Source organism: Papaver somniferum, chromosome 10 (genome assembly GCF_003573695.1).
Source record: "Papaver somniferum cultivar HN1 chromosome 10, ASM357369v1, whole genome shotgun sequence".
Lineage (NCBI taxonomy): Eukaryota > Viridiplantae > Streptophyta > Magnoliopsida > Ranunculales > Papaveraceae > Papaver > Papaver somniferum.
Window position 1 is genome coordinate 56448262 of NC_039367.1, and position 16685 is coordinate 56464946.

General features: G+C 36.1%; 1 protein-coding gene across 2 annotated transcripts; it reads left to right on the forward strand.

Annotated features, from left to right (window-relative positions):
- The first annotated feature begins 9036 nt into the window (after window positions 1-9036).
- On the forward strand, window positions 9037-12089 carry LOC113316980 (F-box protein At5g07610-like). Of its 2 annotated transcripts, XM_026565136.1 has the most exons (3): window positions 9037-11427; window positions 11581-11646; window positions 11777-12089. In XM_026565136.1, exons 1-2 carry the CDS (start codon window positions 10066-10068, stop codon window positions 11632-11634), a joined length of 1416 nt encoding a protein of 471 aa, XP_026420921.1. In that variant the 5' UTR covers window positions 9037-10065; the 3' UTR covers window positions 11635-11646; window positions 11777-12089. The 2 variants fall into 2 exon arrangements, with proteins under 2 accessions (XP_026420921.1, XP_026420920.1); XM_026565135.1 differs by having other exon boundaries at window positions 11581-12089.
- The last annotated feature ends 4596 nt before the right edge of the window (window positions 12090-16685 follow it).

A 16685-nucleotide genomic window follows, 5' to 3' on the forward strand; every position in this document is an offset into this window, starting at 1 on the left:
AACGTGTATTTCAGCGCTATTAAGGGCTTTTCAGGAAGCCAAAGGTAATATCATCAATTTATCCGAATTTTAGTCTTTTCCAAGAACATAAAACATAGAAAGGATTGTTCACAGACATCTCCTCTTCAAAGTGGTGGTTATAAAAAAAATTCAAGCCTGACGCAATTCACTAGGTCAGCTGGCTGCCTGAGTCGAAAATTTGAACCCTTCATGAATTCGAATATAATCATCGATCACTAATCATATCTAGATGCAACATGAGTCCTTCAGGGACTACCCACGCTAAAACGCGTTAATATAGGAGAACACTTTAGTTTTACAAAATTCGGGATCAGCAGGAAACCCTTCAATCAAACATAAAGCGAGCTTTGCTCTTCATTTCAAATACCTGCATGTAACATTTAGGCTTCATAATTATACGGTGTGAGTCGGATCCAAACTTTCCACGTCTTCGCCAGCATCCTCTATTACAATTTCAATGTCTTTAAGTAACTCGTATTTTTTATCGCGCTTGAAATGTACATTGTTTTCATTAAAAAAAAATCAGCTTTAGTGTTATAACCTACACTAATGTGAATGTAGTACAGTTTAGTTAACTAACTTGGTTTATAGAATCCAAGGTGAGATGATTTTTCAAAGACGTTTAATAAATTCAGCCCCTTCAACCTTGATTGATTGCGTTAAATGTATCTTAAGTTCCACCTTCTGTATTGTTAGGTTTCTACCAGAAACTTCTTAGAAAATTCACAACACTTATTTCCAAAAAAAATTCTTATCCTTCTTTTTCCAGATCATAAAATGAAATAACAAGTTGAAAGTCTATTGGAAGATTGTATTTTTTTTTTCTCTTAACTTTTGCCATTTTTGCCTACAAAAGAGATGAAAAGAAAAACAATTTTCTATATATGGAAAATTTTCTCAATTTTTTCCCTAAAAATAGTCATTGGGATCCAATGGATAAAAAAAGTAGAGTCGTTAAGAATAATGGAGGTCATGATCAGGTGGGAGAGAGGTGTAACAAAAAAAAAAGTCAAACAAGTGTAAAATACGAAGACGGTTATATGCCTTGGCTAGAATGCGATCAATATTCGTTCCCTGTACTAGCCAAGCCTTGTTGATTCCTCGTAATCAAGCCAACACATTACCCATACAGGTTTGTGGTTATACCGTTATAATTTAGGGACTAGATTTTGTACCCGTGCTACGCACCAGGGGATCGGGGAACCTTTTTTCTTTCAGCCATATTTTTTATTTGGTGTAATGTGGCTTCGCCTCGTCCCTTCGCGATGCATTTTTGATTTGGTTTGGCTTGGCTTCGCCTTTCCCGTCGTGTAAATTTTTTATTTGCGCGGAACGACAATTCCAAACATTGAAAATATTTTATTTGGTGTGGCTCGGCTTTGCCTCACATTTGGTGTGGTTCGGCTTCGCCTCGCCCGTCGCTTTGCTATTTGCGTGGAACGACAATTCCAAACATTGAAAATATTTTATTTGGTGTGACTCGACTTCGCCTCGCCCTCGTTGCTTTGTTATTTGTGTGGACTCACAGGGATAATTAATCTGAATCAAGAGGTCAAATAAGTTTATGAAGATCACTCCATGGCACCACATTCCTTTTTTCTCTTATCCTAAAATCCTAAAAATATGAGCTTGATGGAACTAAAAAGATACTGGCGAATACAATAGAAGTAATATCTCTTAGAAACAGATTTCTAAAAAGCTTCTCCGAGATCCTGGTCCAGCTCAATATCTTTTGTTGGAGTCCCGCTATGTGAGCATCAACTGGAAGCATGCTAGCCTGCTCAAATAGCAATGCTATCTGTGGGAGTCGAACCCACAACAGTATGTGCTCTTCCATTTGAGCTAAGATAGCAAATATCGTTTCCAATGTTAGTGATGTTAGTGGGAAGAAAAGAAGCTTCTATAGGGCCGGTAATTGTTCAATCAAATCATCAGTATCAGGTTCTTTAGTTGTCTAACCCTAAAATAAAAAAGACAGATACAAACTTCATAACTATGCCGAACAGCAGTGGTGGACCTATAATTATTTAACGAACCAAATTGAGCTTAAATATGTCGAAAGGTGAAATCTTTAGCAGAACCTAGATTCCAAAGTTGGCTAATCTGAAATGTTTAATAGTAACCCTTTTATGCCGAACATCACTAATTATCTTGAGGTAAAGGATATTAGGGGTTTAGTCCAATGTAAACTATTGGGGACAGTAAACACTATGAAGATAGTAAAAGCTCACCAATGAGGATATCACCAAAGCTCTTCTGCTTGCTACCAAGTCTTGATCCAGGGAACCCAATGAGTCCATCAATACCAAACTCAAGTTTACACGCACAAATAACTAAGCATACATGACTCCATACGGGATAGGTGCCATACCAACGAACTTTACAAAATCTCACAACGGTCAGGTATCTTGAATCCAATCCATTATCCACTAGCACATATATATTTCCTATACAGAAAATGAAAAAAAATAAGAAATGAGAGTTTAATGTATACCGAGAATTTGTGTACAGAAATCATTGTGCAATGAACCTAATAATTCTTGGTAACTATGAATGATGAACACAAATTATATATTTTACCTTTCTTCCATCTCACTGCTTCGTGAGCTGTTATCATAATCAAGAACGAAATCTCACTTATCCTATTCCATTGTGGAAGAATCACCCACAATTTTTTCTGAGGAATTGGCTAGATGAAAAGAAATCCGTAGGCCTCAAACCGCTGATAACTACGATACTTTTGAATTCAAATAGATAGTTATTGTTATTCTCTGCAACGAATAAATTAAAACGGATAATAAGAATTTCAGAAACATTTAACGAATAAATCAATTAAAATGGCAGTCTCCTTTTTTGACGTCCATGGTAGTTGACAAAAGTAAGCCGGCAGTAAGAGGCAACAACAAAGACAAATTACCGAACAAAAGATATATGAGATATCATGAACATCTGTTACCTCAAAAAGAGCTTGATCCTCAAAGAGAATTCCCCAGCAACTCCTTCCACAACATTTTTAAAACCATATTGGCTTGCCCCGTTACCACCAGTGCCGTCACCCATGTTTACGTTTGATGTACCAATGCTCAAGCCGTCTCTATTAGGTAAGCTCATCACTTGTTGAGCCACTGACACTCTTCTAGCTGAGTTCCATAGTTTCCCCAGCAGACCTCGAACTTTTGCATTTAAAAATTTCCAAAAACCTTCATATGAGAACAATTAATAAAAGCAAAACAAAATCAAGATTATTGAACATTGTCACATGACAAAAATTTAGGAAAAAAAAACGCTAACTTCTTATAATTATTTTGATAACAAATCCCCAAGTTTTATTTTGATCTATATGAAGTAATAGCCTATGATAGTTACTCGGCAATCAACATCAATAGACATGATTTTTTAAGTAATCAAATGCCATAGTTACTCGGCAAAGCAACGCCACTTTGAGAACTGCAAGCATTTGTTTCCTCCAAGCAAATGAAACCATACTCGACCTTGAATCCAATATTTTCTCTGGTATTCTCCCATTTCTGGTGCAGTATGAACCCATTTCACTTAAATCTATTCCTTCACCAAACGATTACGAAAACCTAATCATCCGTGGATATCTTCTTTGTAGTATCCTCATGACATCTTCTTTGTAGCATCCTCATGACATCTTATTATGTTGTGCATGCAATAAATAAGAAGCATACAATATTTTGTATGCAGTAGACGATTCTTAACAGGAAATTTCAGAAAAAACAACTCCAGGTGAAATAAGATTGGTAGCATGAAGCATAAATTGTTATTTTCAGGGTTCAGGTTATATGTATGTAAAAGAGAAATCAGCTCTGTCTTGCAGCTTATTTAGCATGATGTTTGAGGTTATATGAAATAAACCAATAGAATTATCACCACTACCTTTTTTTTCCCAGTTAATAAAATTTTGCAGTGCATGATGTTTGAACTCATCTCCATGACTTCATACATAGAAAAGTAACAACTATGCATGCGTATATTCATATGTATAAGGAAAAACAGAAAGCGTATATTCAAGAAGCGGCAGTCAGTCATATAGTTACTAACACAAAGTAATCCTAGGGCTTAATACTGTGGTTTAACATAATTCTAAAAAGAAGAATATGATCAACAAACCACGATTGCATCAAAAAAAAAAAAAAAACACGATCAATAAATAATGAGAAGAAGCAAAACAAATCTAAGAATATAATTCTAGGGTTTCTGTTTATATACCTTTTTTTGGTATTCCTCCTCATCACCTTTCTTCATTCAATCTAAGCAAAACAAAAACTTCACTGAAAACACAAAAAAGTATATTAGCTACAAAACTGCAAAAGAGTTATGAAGGTAGAACAAAATTAATTAGCGTTTACAATCTTAAAAACCCATAATGGAAGCTTAATTGAATGAAGAAAAATAAGCATAAAAAGAAAGCCTACCTGCAACTATGACGCTCCTCAACAATAAGGTCAGCATAATCTTTGCATCCTCAAGATCATTAGTGCTTGTACCATTGTTGTTCCAAGCAAGATCAGATCCTGGTATAACATTGTACTTCGGGCTGGTTCTGCCCATCTAGCTTATAAGTATCTAAAGTTTCCAGAGGAGATCTTGTTTACATTCAGTCATCATATCAAACACTTAAGTTGATATGAATTAAATCAAAAGGAACATGCATACCAACTAAAAAAAATAAAATCAAAATACAAAACCTAAAATTATATACGTGAAGAGACAAATGTATTACTCCTCTATTCCTTTTTCGTCAATTTTAAAATTGTGTCCAATTTCTGTTTATAGTCATATTTTTTCAACGAACTCTCTAATATACCCTTGAATTTTTTTATATTCATAAATTCATTTTTAACGTGACCCAATCTAAAATATTAAAAAAATTAGTATAATTGAGGAAAAAAAAAATATATATCCTTCATTCCTATTAAGAAAATTTACATTTAACTCTAAAAATTAAATTCATTATAAAGTTTATATTTCATAAATTAGATATCTTTTAAATTTTCCTTTTATATTTGGTATCTATAATTCTCACAACAATTTTGTATAGTCTTTATTACTAGCATTTTTATTAAAATAAAATAGGTAAGTAACTAAGGATAGTCAAATAAAATAGTATGGTCTCCTTAATATTTTGAGAAAGTCAAAACGTACTGTCTTTGTGAAACGGACGGAGTAGTAGATATTATTAGCCTAAAAATAAAATATCAAACACACAGTTAAAATCAGCACAATTAAAAATAAAATCAAACATATGTATCGATAAAAAACGATTTGACCAGCAGAAAACAATTTCATTACCCCAAAATCAGCACCACACGGAAAACCCTGCTTTGTTTGCTGCCATCTTCTTTGCAATTAACGCCAAGAGCTCAAAATAGAAATTTACCACAAACCCAAGTCGATTGAATCACTTCTTAACTCCCTGAAGCACAATGAATCTCAGTTTGCACCAGAAATCCCCAAATCTATTGTTAGCAATCACCACTGCTTGCACTTATCCAGCGATGGCTTGAGTGATTTTCAATCTCCTAATGTATCAAGATTTAGAGAAGATAATCTCCTCCAAACCCCCTCACCAACAGCACCTCGGAATTGAATAAACCGAAGAATAAAAGAGAATATGAATATAGCGTTAGGTCTCCTAGCTTACACTGACGGCGTTACAAACGTCCCGTTAAATACCGGGTGTAAACCAAGTGTGACCTAATTTTTAATGTCCCGACCATTAGAGTCTCCCCAAGTGTCCTCACCAGATTTACTAGTGCCCAAAGTTTTTATCTAATTTAATTTGAGGGGGTGTCACATTCATCGTGAACGTGAGAGCTTATATGATTTAGTGTTTTAAAGGAGGGGAGATAACCACGGAATGAAGTCCCCTTAGTCTAACTTGACAATAGGATTTGGTCAAACCTTATTCTGGCGAGATCTATATGGCCCATCCCTTTCTGCAGAATTTCTTGTTTGGGACAATCCTATTTGGAACATAAATTCATTTACTTAACACATCATACATCACAATCAAAGGGCACTTCATTGTTCTTATTTTAATAAATGAAACTTCAACCCATCGGACTTCAGTCCAAATCCTTTGAAGGTAATGAAATAACTTTACATTTTAAAGGCATCATAGACGGTAAAATATTCGAAACGATGAAGTGAGTCAGTGTCGGTCAGTCATAAAATGACCAGGCCAAATCTAGAAAACAACCAAATGTATCTGCTGCAACAGCAACACTGCTGTATAATGGATTGATCCTACAGGAATTAAAATGAGAAGAATAAGACCTGCACCAAACAAGTATGACGCATATCTCCCAAATATCTTATGCACATAAAACTTGAAAACTTCATTTCAGAATAGTCACATAAGGCTTAAATGAGTTTGAAGATTAGAAAGACTAGGATCATCACAGATAAATCACAACCCAAATTACAGGATTTTCCTGGCGAGGAAGTGGCCCAAATTACAGACAAAATCATCACCCAAATCAGATTATGAATCTATAGTTTTGGTTCTTCTCCGGTTTTATCATCATTTGTTCAGTCTAGTTTGGATCTAAAAGATCTCAATGAAAACCCATTATCTGATTTATCAAATGTAATGACCAGATCAAACCAATCAATGTCCATGACCAGATAGTAGCACAGTGAATCAAAAATCAAAAAAATGCAAATTTAAACATTCATTTCAGAGGTTCAAATTCAAAGTAACCATTACAACAAGCTACTACCCATGAACTGTTAAAGCTAATCCAACTCAGAACATTAATATTAGAGAGAAAATAAAATTATACCTTACACTTCAAATTAAATATCCTCTATTACATAAAATCAAACCTATACTTGAACCTAACCGCTATACATGGAGATTTAAAAACCTGTTCCATGTTCAATAACTTTTAGGTTCATGTAATGGTCTGATGCAATGTTTTGGATATGAATTCTTCACCCTTTGAGACACTTGAACTGGTCATATACCCTCTATTACATGAAATCAAACATATACATGAACCTAGACAGGTAGAATAAAGATTTAAAATCTTTCAGTAACTTTCAGGTTCATGTAATGGTTTAATTCAATGTTTTGGATATGCATTCTTCACAAGTTTATCTGGATTTAGGATAGTGGTAGATTCTTAAGAGGACATAAACATCATGCCTTTAAGATACACTTGAACTTCTTCAAGAAAAATAATTCTTCAACTGTTCAAATGTGTCTCCAAGGTATGGAGTTCTACCCTCTTTCTCAAACACAAATCTCACAGAGAACATCTGCTGCAAAATGTTTAGGTTTCTTATCTTTTTATACTGTATCCAAGTTCCAACCCTAGCAAACCCTACTAAATTTAGATACCCTATATTAGCCTCTGTAGAGAATCTATTTACTTCTGCAGTCAAACCTCCAACTAAAATTAAGGATCTACATTGCTGAAGTTACTAAATATACCTATTCCGGTGCGCTGTTTGTGCAGCTTTTGACACCAGATTTATAGTTAGCTTCAAATGGAAATATGTATGAGATAAGGTCAATTGAAATGGTTATTTTGACATGCCGCATAACTGGCAAATGGTAACATGCTTGTTTTGGCGTTAACTACAGTATCCCCCTAACAGTGAAGACCTGGCAGCATAAAGTTCATATGCCAAAAGCATGGAGTTATTTGCTACTTTTACCACCATCTTCTGACGCAACAGTTAATTCTTATGTGTGCATACTCAATACATAGAAAGGATCCCTCAGGCTGTAAGAGTGTAGAGATAAGTGTTTGAACTACCTCATGTGAAGTGTAATAATGAGCGGCAATAGCAACACAACAGATAGAAAAGCTCGGCGACATTGAAACATGAGGCAACTACCTTTTAGATTTCTATATTAAGAGGTATAAATGGAGTGGGTTTAAGTTATAAAATTAATGCACACAACAGTGAAGTTCCAAATGAGCTACATTATGCAACTTGGTAATTACTTATGACAGGACACTAGAAATGATAATTCAATCATGGTTCAGAAAGAGTGGACACACCTGTGCTGTTGAATGGCAACTGGCATAACCTCAATACTTTTTTAAATCGAGGAAAATAAACAAGCAGGCATTGATTTGAGATCAAACTCCAACAGCCAAGCAAACCCCAATATTGCGCATTTATCAGCTGGATGGCAGGAAAACCAGATGTAATCATCTTAAACAACTTTTGATCATAATGCACCTGTAATAAAATCAAATGATGCTTCAGTTTTGGCCTGGAATACAGTCTTAAAACCAGTGAGCTGCTCCAGAACCATCACTAAATATTTAACAAGAACTGTAGGGGATGCTTTCTCTTTTTTGGTGAATGGGGCCTTTCCTTATCTTAAAATTCAGAAGAACCTTCGGTGAAGGCGCTGATGGATTCAACATTTACTTTCACATCAACCGAACCAGAAACTTTGCCGAGGATACCATTAGCTATAGCACTGCTATTTCTCAGCATTTACTTTCGCATCAACATAATGGTAAATTTCGTTAAGGCTAACATTCATTACAGCAGCGTGGATGATCTCAACACTTACTTTCACATATAAGGACTCGGAAACTTCGCCGAGGTTACTAGGCAGGAATCAGGATCAAGTTCAGACTAACCTTCATATACATCTTCCCATTCTGTAGCAGCCATTCAAACCAAAAGTAACCCTATGCAAATATGAGAAATTCACTCAGTGATACATGAAAGTAAGTCACTCCATAGTTTAATTGGTGCGAATGGACCTACAAACCCCTCGATCTTAAACACATATGCCCACCACTAACGCCTTGTTCCTTGTTGCAACCTGAAAAATTCATGAATCATGCTCGAACGGTTGTCAGCATCAGTGCTTCAAGAGAGGCTACATCTCACCTTTCCACTGTGTATGTTATAAGCATCTGTAATGCTATCCATTTTCTGCACCCCCCAATGAGAGAAATTACCAATATATTCAGTGACATCAAAATTTCTCGTCTTTGAGGTGACCACCAGGAACCTGTTACATGCCAACCCTTCCTGTTCCACGCAATCTTAAACTAGCCAGCAAGTGAAGGAAGTCATCTCAACCTTGAAATTAGGCAACTTAACTTTGTCAATCCAAGCAAGCATGCCATGACATCTACATCAACGTAAACAGTCTATAACTGTCCAACTGCAAAGCAGTCCTCACTCAATTCCAAGCACAAAATTCTTATCATTTTTGCCTCTTCGTCAACAACATCTACCTTAGATGGCATGTACTCTACAACATCAATCCACAATCAGAAACCCCCCAAGTTGAGTCTGTTCATTATGTTATCATTTTTCAATTCTGCAATATATACACAACATCCATTCAATAAAACCTTGAAACAAAAATCCAACCTAAACAAAAACATTAACTGACAAAATAATCAAAACCCATGTCACAAAAAAATCCCAAAACCTACTTGAAAGAAACAGAGGTATAAAAAGGGGAAAACAAGGCAAACCCTAAGATGAGAAAAGACGCCAGATTTTACTGAACAAGGAAATGCATATGAAAGAGTGAATTATAACTTACTTCGTACAGAAAACATCAAAGTGTGAAGTGACAATTGATTTCAGTTGGATTATGTACACTGAACTTTTCCCGCGATCCTACTAAAAGAACCAGAGATAGTTTCCCGCGCTTTTGAGAGAGCAAAGACTTACATTTATGGACAATGGCCTTACTAAATTGTGCCAGTGGGGCAATTGCCTTACTTGCCTTTAAGCTGTGTGGGTCTCCGTTCCTTAATGCCGCTTGGCACCAAGAGACGCATGCTATCAATTAAGGTTTAAGAGGAATACCATTCTTTTCTTTGACTCCTTGAACTCCAAAGCCATAAATAAGTGCAAGCTCCCAATGTGAAATCCCAAGAGCCAAAGCCAAGACTCTTGATGGTCTGACCATTAACCAAGACTAAATACACTCTCTCTCATTCTCAAAACCCTAACTTTCAACTACATAAGCCCTGAGCGCTAGCCCCTTCAACTTACAACACTGAATTTCTCTCCGCAATGGCTTCACTTTCTCGCAAAGTTCGTCCTAAACCCAAAAGGGCCAAAACATCTGCTGGGGATTCAGGTAATACTCTAACTGCTCCGAATTCTTCATTAGTAGTTGGAAATGATGATCTGTTGACACATATCCTAGTGCGTTTACCAGTTAAAAACCTAATTAGATCCAAACTGGTGTCGAAGAAATGGTTTTCTATCATCTCTGATCCAAAGTTAGTCCGTACTTATTCAGTTCATAATCGTGTTACAATCTCTGGGTTATACTTGAACCAATGGACTTATGCGGCTGAACCACCATTATATGCGTTTATCCCTCTTCATAAACCAGATGTCAGTGAACCTATCAAAAAGAGAAATGCCACTAAGCCTATCAGAAATGCAATTGACACTAGAGATGTCCCACCCAAAATCCTGAATTTTTTGAATAATCGTGGTGATGTGTGTGTAAAGATTGTACAGTCTTGCAATGGTCTACTCTGCTGCAGTTATTCTGAATTGCGTGAAAACGAGTCTGGTTGGATTGGTAATAGAGGAACCGAAACCAAGTCTTATTACATTTACAATCCAACCACAAAGAGTTATAAAGTCGTTCCTGAATCTCCCTTCAGGAAAGATGGTTGCCGTTCAGTTCGAAGTATGAATTTGGCTTTTGATCCACTAAAATCACCTGATTATGAAGTTATTTGTTTCTCGAAAAACGACGAAAAGAATGCACAGATTGAGATATACTCTTCCAAAACATCTTCATGGAAGCTTTGTGAAGCTGTCTTTGAGGGCCAAATTTCTGAATCTGAATTTACAAGTATCGTGACGGACAACACTGGTGTCTTCTGGAATGGTTCACTGCATTGGATTTCAGAAGGGGGTACTGCAGCTCATTTAGATATTGGTCGAGGATTAGTAAAGGAAATGCTGATGCTACCTGATTGTAATGATGATAGTGACAGCGATGACGATGAAGAAGAGGAAGGCAGTGACAATGATGAAGATGAGGATAGTGACACTGACGAGGATGAGGATACTAATAAATGGAAATGGGATAGTGCGTCAGTATTATATTTTGGAGAAAACGGAGGACATTTGTATCTTGTTCGAATTTTTTATCCTCATTGGAGAATTAGATTTGAAATCTTGGAGTTGAAGTCTGACTACACTGGATGGAATGTTAAGTATCGTGGCAGTTTTAGAAAAATGACTCGCCAGTACCCAGAGCTACTTCAACAGAAGAATTGGATTGAACATGATTTTTTCGGTGTGGATTTTTCGATATTGCTTGTTGAGGAAACAGAAGAATCCTTAAAGATGGTGATAAGGATAGTAGATCGAGTTGTATCTTATGATCTTACCAACAAAAGTTTCAAGGTAATTCATGAGTTGCCATTGGGTTATAGGCCGGAAATGTATTCGACTGCATGGTTTGAAGCTTATCCACTCATTGAGTCATTCGCTAGTGTTTGATTTTCTGCTAGATTTTTATCTTCTTCTAAATACTCTGAGTTTTCTTTGGTTTTTAAGGGTTCATGCAATTCAGGTCGTTCTCTTTCGGTGTCTGCAATATCTCGTCTTTGACAGTTGACATAGGTATTCACTGTCCACTTTAATATTGTTGTCACTGGTCTTTTGAAAGAAAGTTTTTCACCTTGTTAGTGCTCAAATTTCTGTCTTTATTTGTGAACATGTGGAATATGGTTGTGAATCTTGTGATTTTCAGCTTCTTTTGCAAGTATTCATCATAAGTTGGAAGTTAGAGTTACTGGGATTGGGGACTCTACTGCTCCAAGAAACTTTGGAAGAACAAGTTTGTAGAAAGCGGAATGTCGATAAGCTAAAACTGAGGACGTGCTTAACTTGTTAATTTTAGATGATGAATTTTTTTTGAGTTGCAGACTTATAACCCTATCTTGATGCCTGAATATATCCTCTCATTTACCTCTCTGGTGAGCTTTATTCGAAATGAATGATTCCATTCAAAACTTGGTCCACAGCATGACACCTGAAGAATTTGTGTGAAGTTGTTAACTGACCAGGCAGTTCAAATAAGAAGTGCACAGCTCCACTTTTGTGCAAGAGTCAGCTGTAAATTATTGGTTTGTTAAAAACTTGAAGATCTTAATTCACGATCATCGGTACCATAAAGTAAATCAACCAAATCCTTCTTCAAGATTGTAACTTCATCTTTCTTTGGTTCCTCTGCAACTGCTGTTGCAATTCCTTCACTGATAATCTCTTCTAAAGGTTTAGGATCAACAGATTCATTATCGTTAGTTGCTCGGATTTGAAACCCAAATCTTGATTTGTTTGAATTGAAGACAAAGATATTTTGGGATTGCTGATTAAGAAGCAATTTCTTTGATGAAATTCTGATTGAATTGATCTTTTGAGATGATCGAGGGTTGTGACTTGTGAGATTGGACATATGGGGTTGATGAGAAAGTGTATATGATAGGAACCAGCCACCACAAAGAAACCAAGGAGAATAGTCAAAGTTTTTGTTTTTTTGATCGGTAATCAATATGATGCTGGCGGGTTTCGTACTCAGATCATTAGTATCATCACCTAATGATTTTACCACTGTACTACAACTATAGTGACACCGGCAAGAATAGTCAAAGTTGATGCGACTTTATTACTGCCTTTTGAGTTTAAGAGTTTTGTTACTTGTTTTAGGTTACATGTTTTAACTGTCCTAATCATCTGTTAGTCAAAGCATAGTCAAAGTTGATGCGACTTTATTATTGCCTTTTGAGTTTAAGAATAGGTTACCATAGTGACACCGGCAAGAATAGTCAAAGTTGATGCGACTTTATTACTGCCTTTTAAGTTTAAGAGTTTTGTTACTTGTTTTAGGTTACATGTTTTAACTGTCCTAATCATCTGTTAGTTTTATCGGAGAGTAAAATGTAAACAGATAAATACCAGTTAGGGTATTGGTTTTAGGGTATATCAGAGCGGCTACTAAAAGTTTATGAAAGTAAAAGTTTACGAAAGTGAGAGTAAAAGTTTATGAAAGTACTCTTGTTTTGGTATATCTGTGCCACCTTGATAAGAGCCCTAGTAAGGTTCTTATCAGTTGGTATTTCAGAGCCGCTACTAAAACTTAATTGATGTCTAAGAAGAATGAAGCTATGGAGAAACATCTACAAAATCTCACTAGTCAAATATCTTCTATGGCTGAATCTAGCAGTTGACCGGTAAGAGTGTTAGACGCAAGAGAGTCGGCATCTCCACATGTGAATATTGGATCTAATGTTAGGAGACAAATTGATCTAATGGAACCGATCTTGAAGGTTGGATACATAAAGCTGAACTATATTTTGAATTTTATGAAACACCACTGCTATAACATGTTCAAATTGCAGGTTTCCATTTAGAGGGTAAGGCTTTATAATGGCATAAATGGATGAAATCAGTTGAACCAGTCTAATCTCGGGTAAGATTTTCAACTGCTTTGTTAAAACGATTTTGAAGAAATCGTTATGATTTTCCGGCTACATCACTTCCAAAGCTAAGCCAACCGAGTTCTCTAGCTGAATACCAAGATGAATTTGAAAGATTATCAAATATGATGACAGAGTTATCTGAGGATTTCTTGATTAGTTGCTATCTGAGGATTTCTTGATTAGTTGATATATTGGAAGTACAATCAATTAACCCATTAACCATGGTGACAACAATTGGAGTTGCTAGATTACAAAATGATAAGTTGGCTTTAACTAAAGGTTAATGGAATTATCAGAAAACTCATGTGGTTACAACTCAACCTTTAGCTATCAAAGCAACACCACAAGCTACCAATTAACCCCCTATTGAACGGTTAACACCTGAGGAAGCTGCTGCTAGACGTGCAAAAACTTATCACTGCAATGAACGCTTCGAGGGCATCGTTGCAAGAAACAAACATTGTTCTGGATTGAAAGAGAAGATGAGAACTTTGATGAGGCATAACAAGAGCTTAGTGATGATGCAAATGGCGAGGAAATAGCAGAAATATCACTTCATGCGTCAGCTGGGTCAGACACGCCTCAAACAATGTGTGTGCAAGGTGAGATTGAACGGTTACCCATTACCATATTAATCAATACAGGAACTGTGCATAATTTCATTGATCCGTCAATTTCTAGGTGTGTGAACCTCAAATTTGTTAAGGATACTCGATTTGATAGAAATAAACGTTTATTTTCGAACTCATTCCTTTTGAAACATTATTATTCTCCAACATTTTATTTTCAAACTTCATAAAACAAAAATTTAAGTGGAAATTAAATCATAATTTCCTGACAGACTTCACAAATATCCCTAATAGCAAATCGAAATTTCTAACAAAATCATAATTTATATGATTCCTCATTTGACATTCTCTCTAACTTTCGTTCTTTTTTCTTTCTTACAACTCAGAAGATCTTAATCATTCCCACCACCACCATCTCTGCCGCTTCCTCCACCACTATTATCTCGATCGTCTCCATCATAAACAACACCACCATCTTCGTCACTTCCGCCACCACTATCATAAAGTGATTAGAAATCTTTCGGTTTCAAAATAAATTCCAGAAAAACATTCGTGAGTTTCGAAAACCTAATTTCGTCGATTTCATATCGAATTTCTAACTTGTTTCATGATTAAAGCATAGGTCTATAACTATCTCGTCTCAATCTTTGTTTTGCAATAAAATTTCGAAGAAAAAAAACCAATTTTTCTAGGGTTGTTGTTTCCAGAATCTGAGAAAAGTTTGAATATGGAGTTTTTGATGAAACATCGATGAAGGAGATCAATAAATGGAGTTTCTAAGCTTGTACAGATGGATAAGAGTGAGTCAACATTTTGGGTGAAATATTGAGAATGTAATCGCAAGTGGGATTGAAGCTACAGATTACAGTGTGGTTGGGGAGGAAATTCAAAGGCATGGAGTTTCTGCTGAGTTGATGTGGAATTCGTTTTTTCATATAGTGATTAAAAGGATTGGAAATGGGTTTGATTTGCTGCAAGATAACGATGGAGACGCGGTAGTGATTGTTTGGCAGCGAATAAACATATGGTGTTGCGAATCTGTGTGTTGCAATGGTGTTTGTTACCGTGCTGTTATGGGATTTCTGGCTAAATGGCTGGATATGCACTGGTGTTGATAATTAATTACTCGAGTTAATGGTGTTGAAGTTTTTGTTGTTTATGAAGCTACAGGTGATGATCAATTGTTGTTGTTTATATGTTTTTATGGGATCAATTGTTGTTGTTGACCCAATTTTTATGGGATCTTGTCATGTTGTTGACCCAATTTTTTATGGGATCAACTACTGTTGTTGATCCTTTCAACTCCTATTGTTGGCAATATTTCCTTGGACAAGTATAATCATGCTTGTAGTTTAAATCAGGTAAATTTCTTCCAATGCTGAACTTGTGGTGCAATGGTAGCATGACTGACTCCATGTCAGATGAAGCGTGTTCGACTCACGCCAAGTTCACTCCATTTACATGGATCAACTTCTATTGTTGATCCCTTTTTTTTTGGATCAACTACCGTTGTTGATCCCCTAAATTGGATCAACTTCTATTGTTGGTTATATTTTTATTTGGATCAAATACTGTTGTTGATACAAAACCAGTGGTGGCGGCGACGGACTAGTGGTGGTGGAGGACTGGTGGTGGTGTAATGGTGGTGGTGGAATATTAGTGGTGGTGGCGGTTGGTAGGTGGTGGTTGTTGAATGGTGGTGGTGGAATGGTAGTTGAATGTTGGTGGTGGTGGTGCTAGTGGTGGTGGTGAAGTGATAGAGGAAGAAATTTGTTCCATTTTGAAATAAAGAAAAATATTATATTGGTGAGGGTATTAATGTAATCTAATTTTAAATGGATAAGGTTATTAAAAAGTTGATATATTTATTGTTGTATAAGGATATATTTAATGGGTTTCGAAAGTAAGGACATATAAATAATGTACCAAAAATTAAAATCGTGGAAATTTTGCGTCAATTTTACCATACCGTTCCCAATTACAGCTTATCTGAACGAGTGTTGGGTGATGGCCCGTCTCAGTGAACACATACTTATGATAAAAACCTATACATTCCGAGTATAAATTAAGATTTCTTTTTGTTTCCCATGTTGATTTAGACCATACACAGACAATTTATAAGAAATTAGGCGCTTCGTCATACTCATGCTTTGATGGTTCAGCATGAACAATGATTGGTCAACCAACAATGTTTGGAAATCTTTTCCGCTTGGCTACAATTTGAACTAAACTTTGGCTATAACGCGCAATATACTTTGATGCTTTTAGTTGCCATGGTCAATAGTGTACGAAGTAGATTATCTAAATAGTATTTTCACCCTATAACATAGTTTGATTAGGTATCAAACTTTCTTATCCCCTAAAAATAGTCACACAAACCAAGAATTTTAGAAGAAGTTCTAAGCATTTGGGCAGCGGGTGTGGGGCGAAGCCTCGTCACACCAAATCAACAATTCCGACCGGCCCCTATGCGTAGCATGGTTAACACAAAGCCTTACGAAGACCTCATCGACAAAAAGAGAATCCAAAATTCCCGACATCTTTGATATCGGTTCACCTTTTACTAGTGATCCTACTTGTATCATCTCAAGGAAAGATCAAGGTAAAAAGA

Bases quoted from the DNA above. Each gene is read 5' to 3' on its own strand.
- LOC113316980 (XM_026565135.1), top strand. From the start codon at position 10,066: ATGGCTTCACTTTCTCGCAAAGTTCGTCCTAAACCCAAAAGGGCCAAA. The intron at 11,428-11,580 runs GTAATTCATGAG...TTGGTTTTTAAG, and splicing joins TTACCAACAAAAGTTTCAAG to GGTTCATGCAATTCAGGTCG.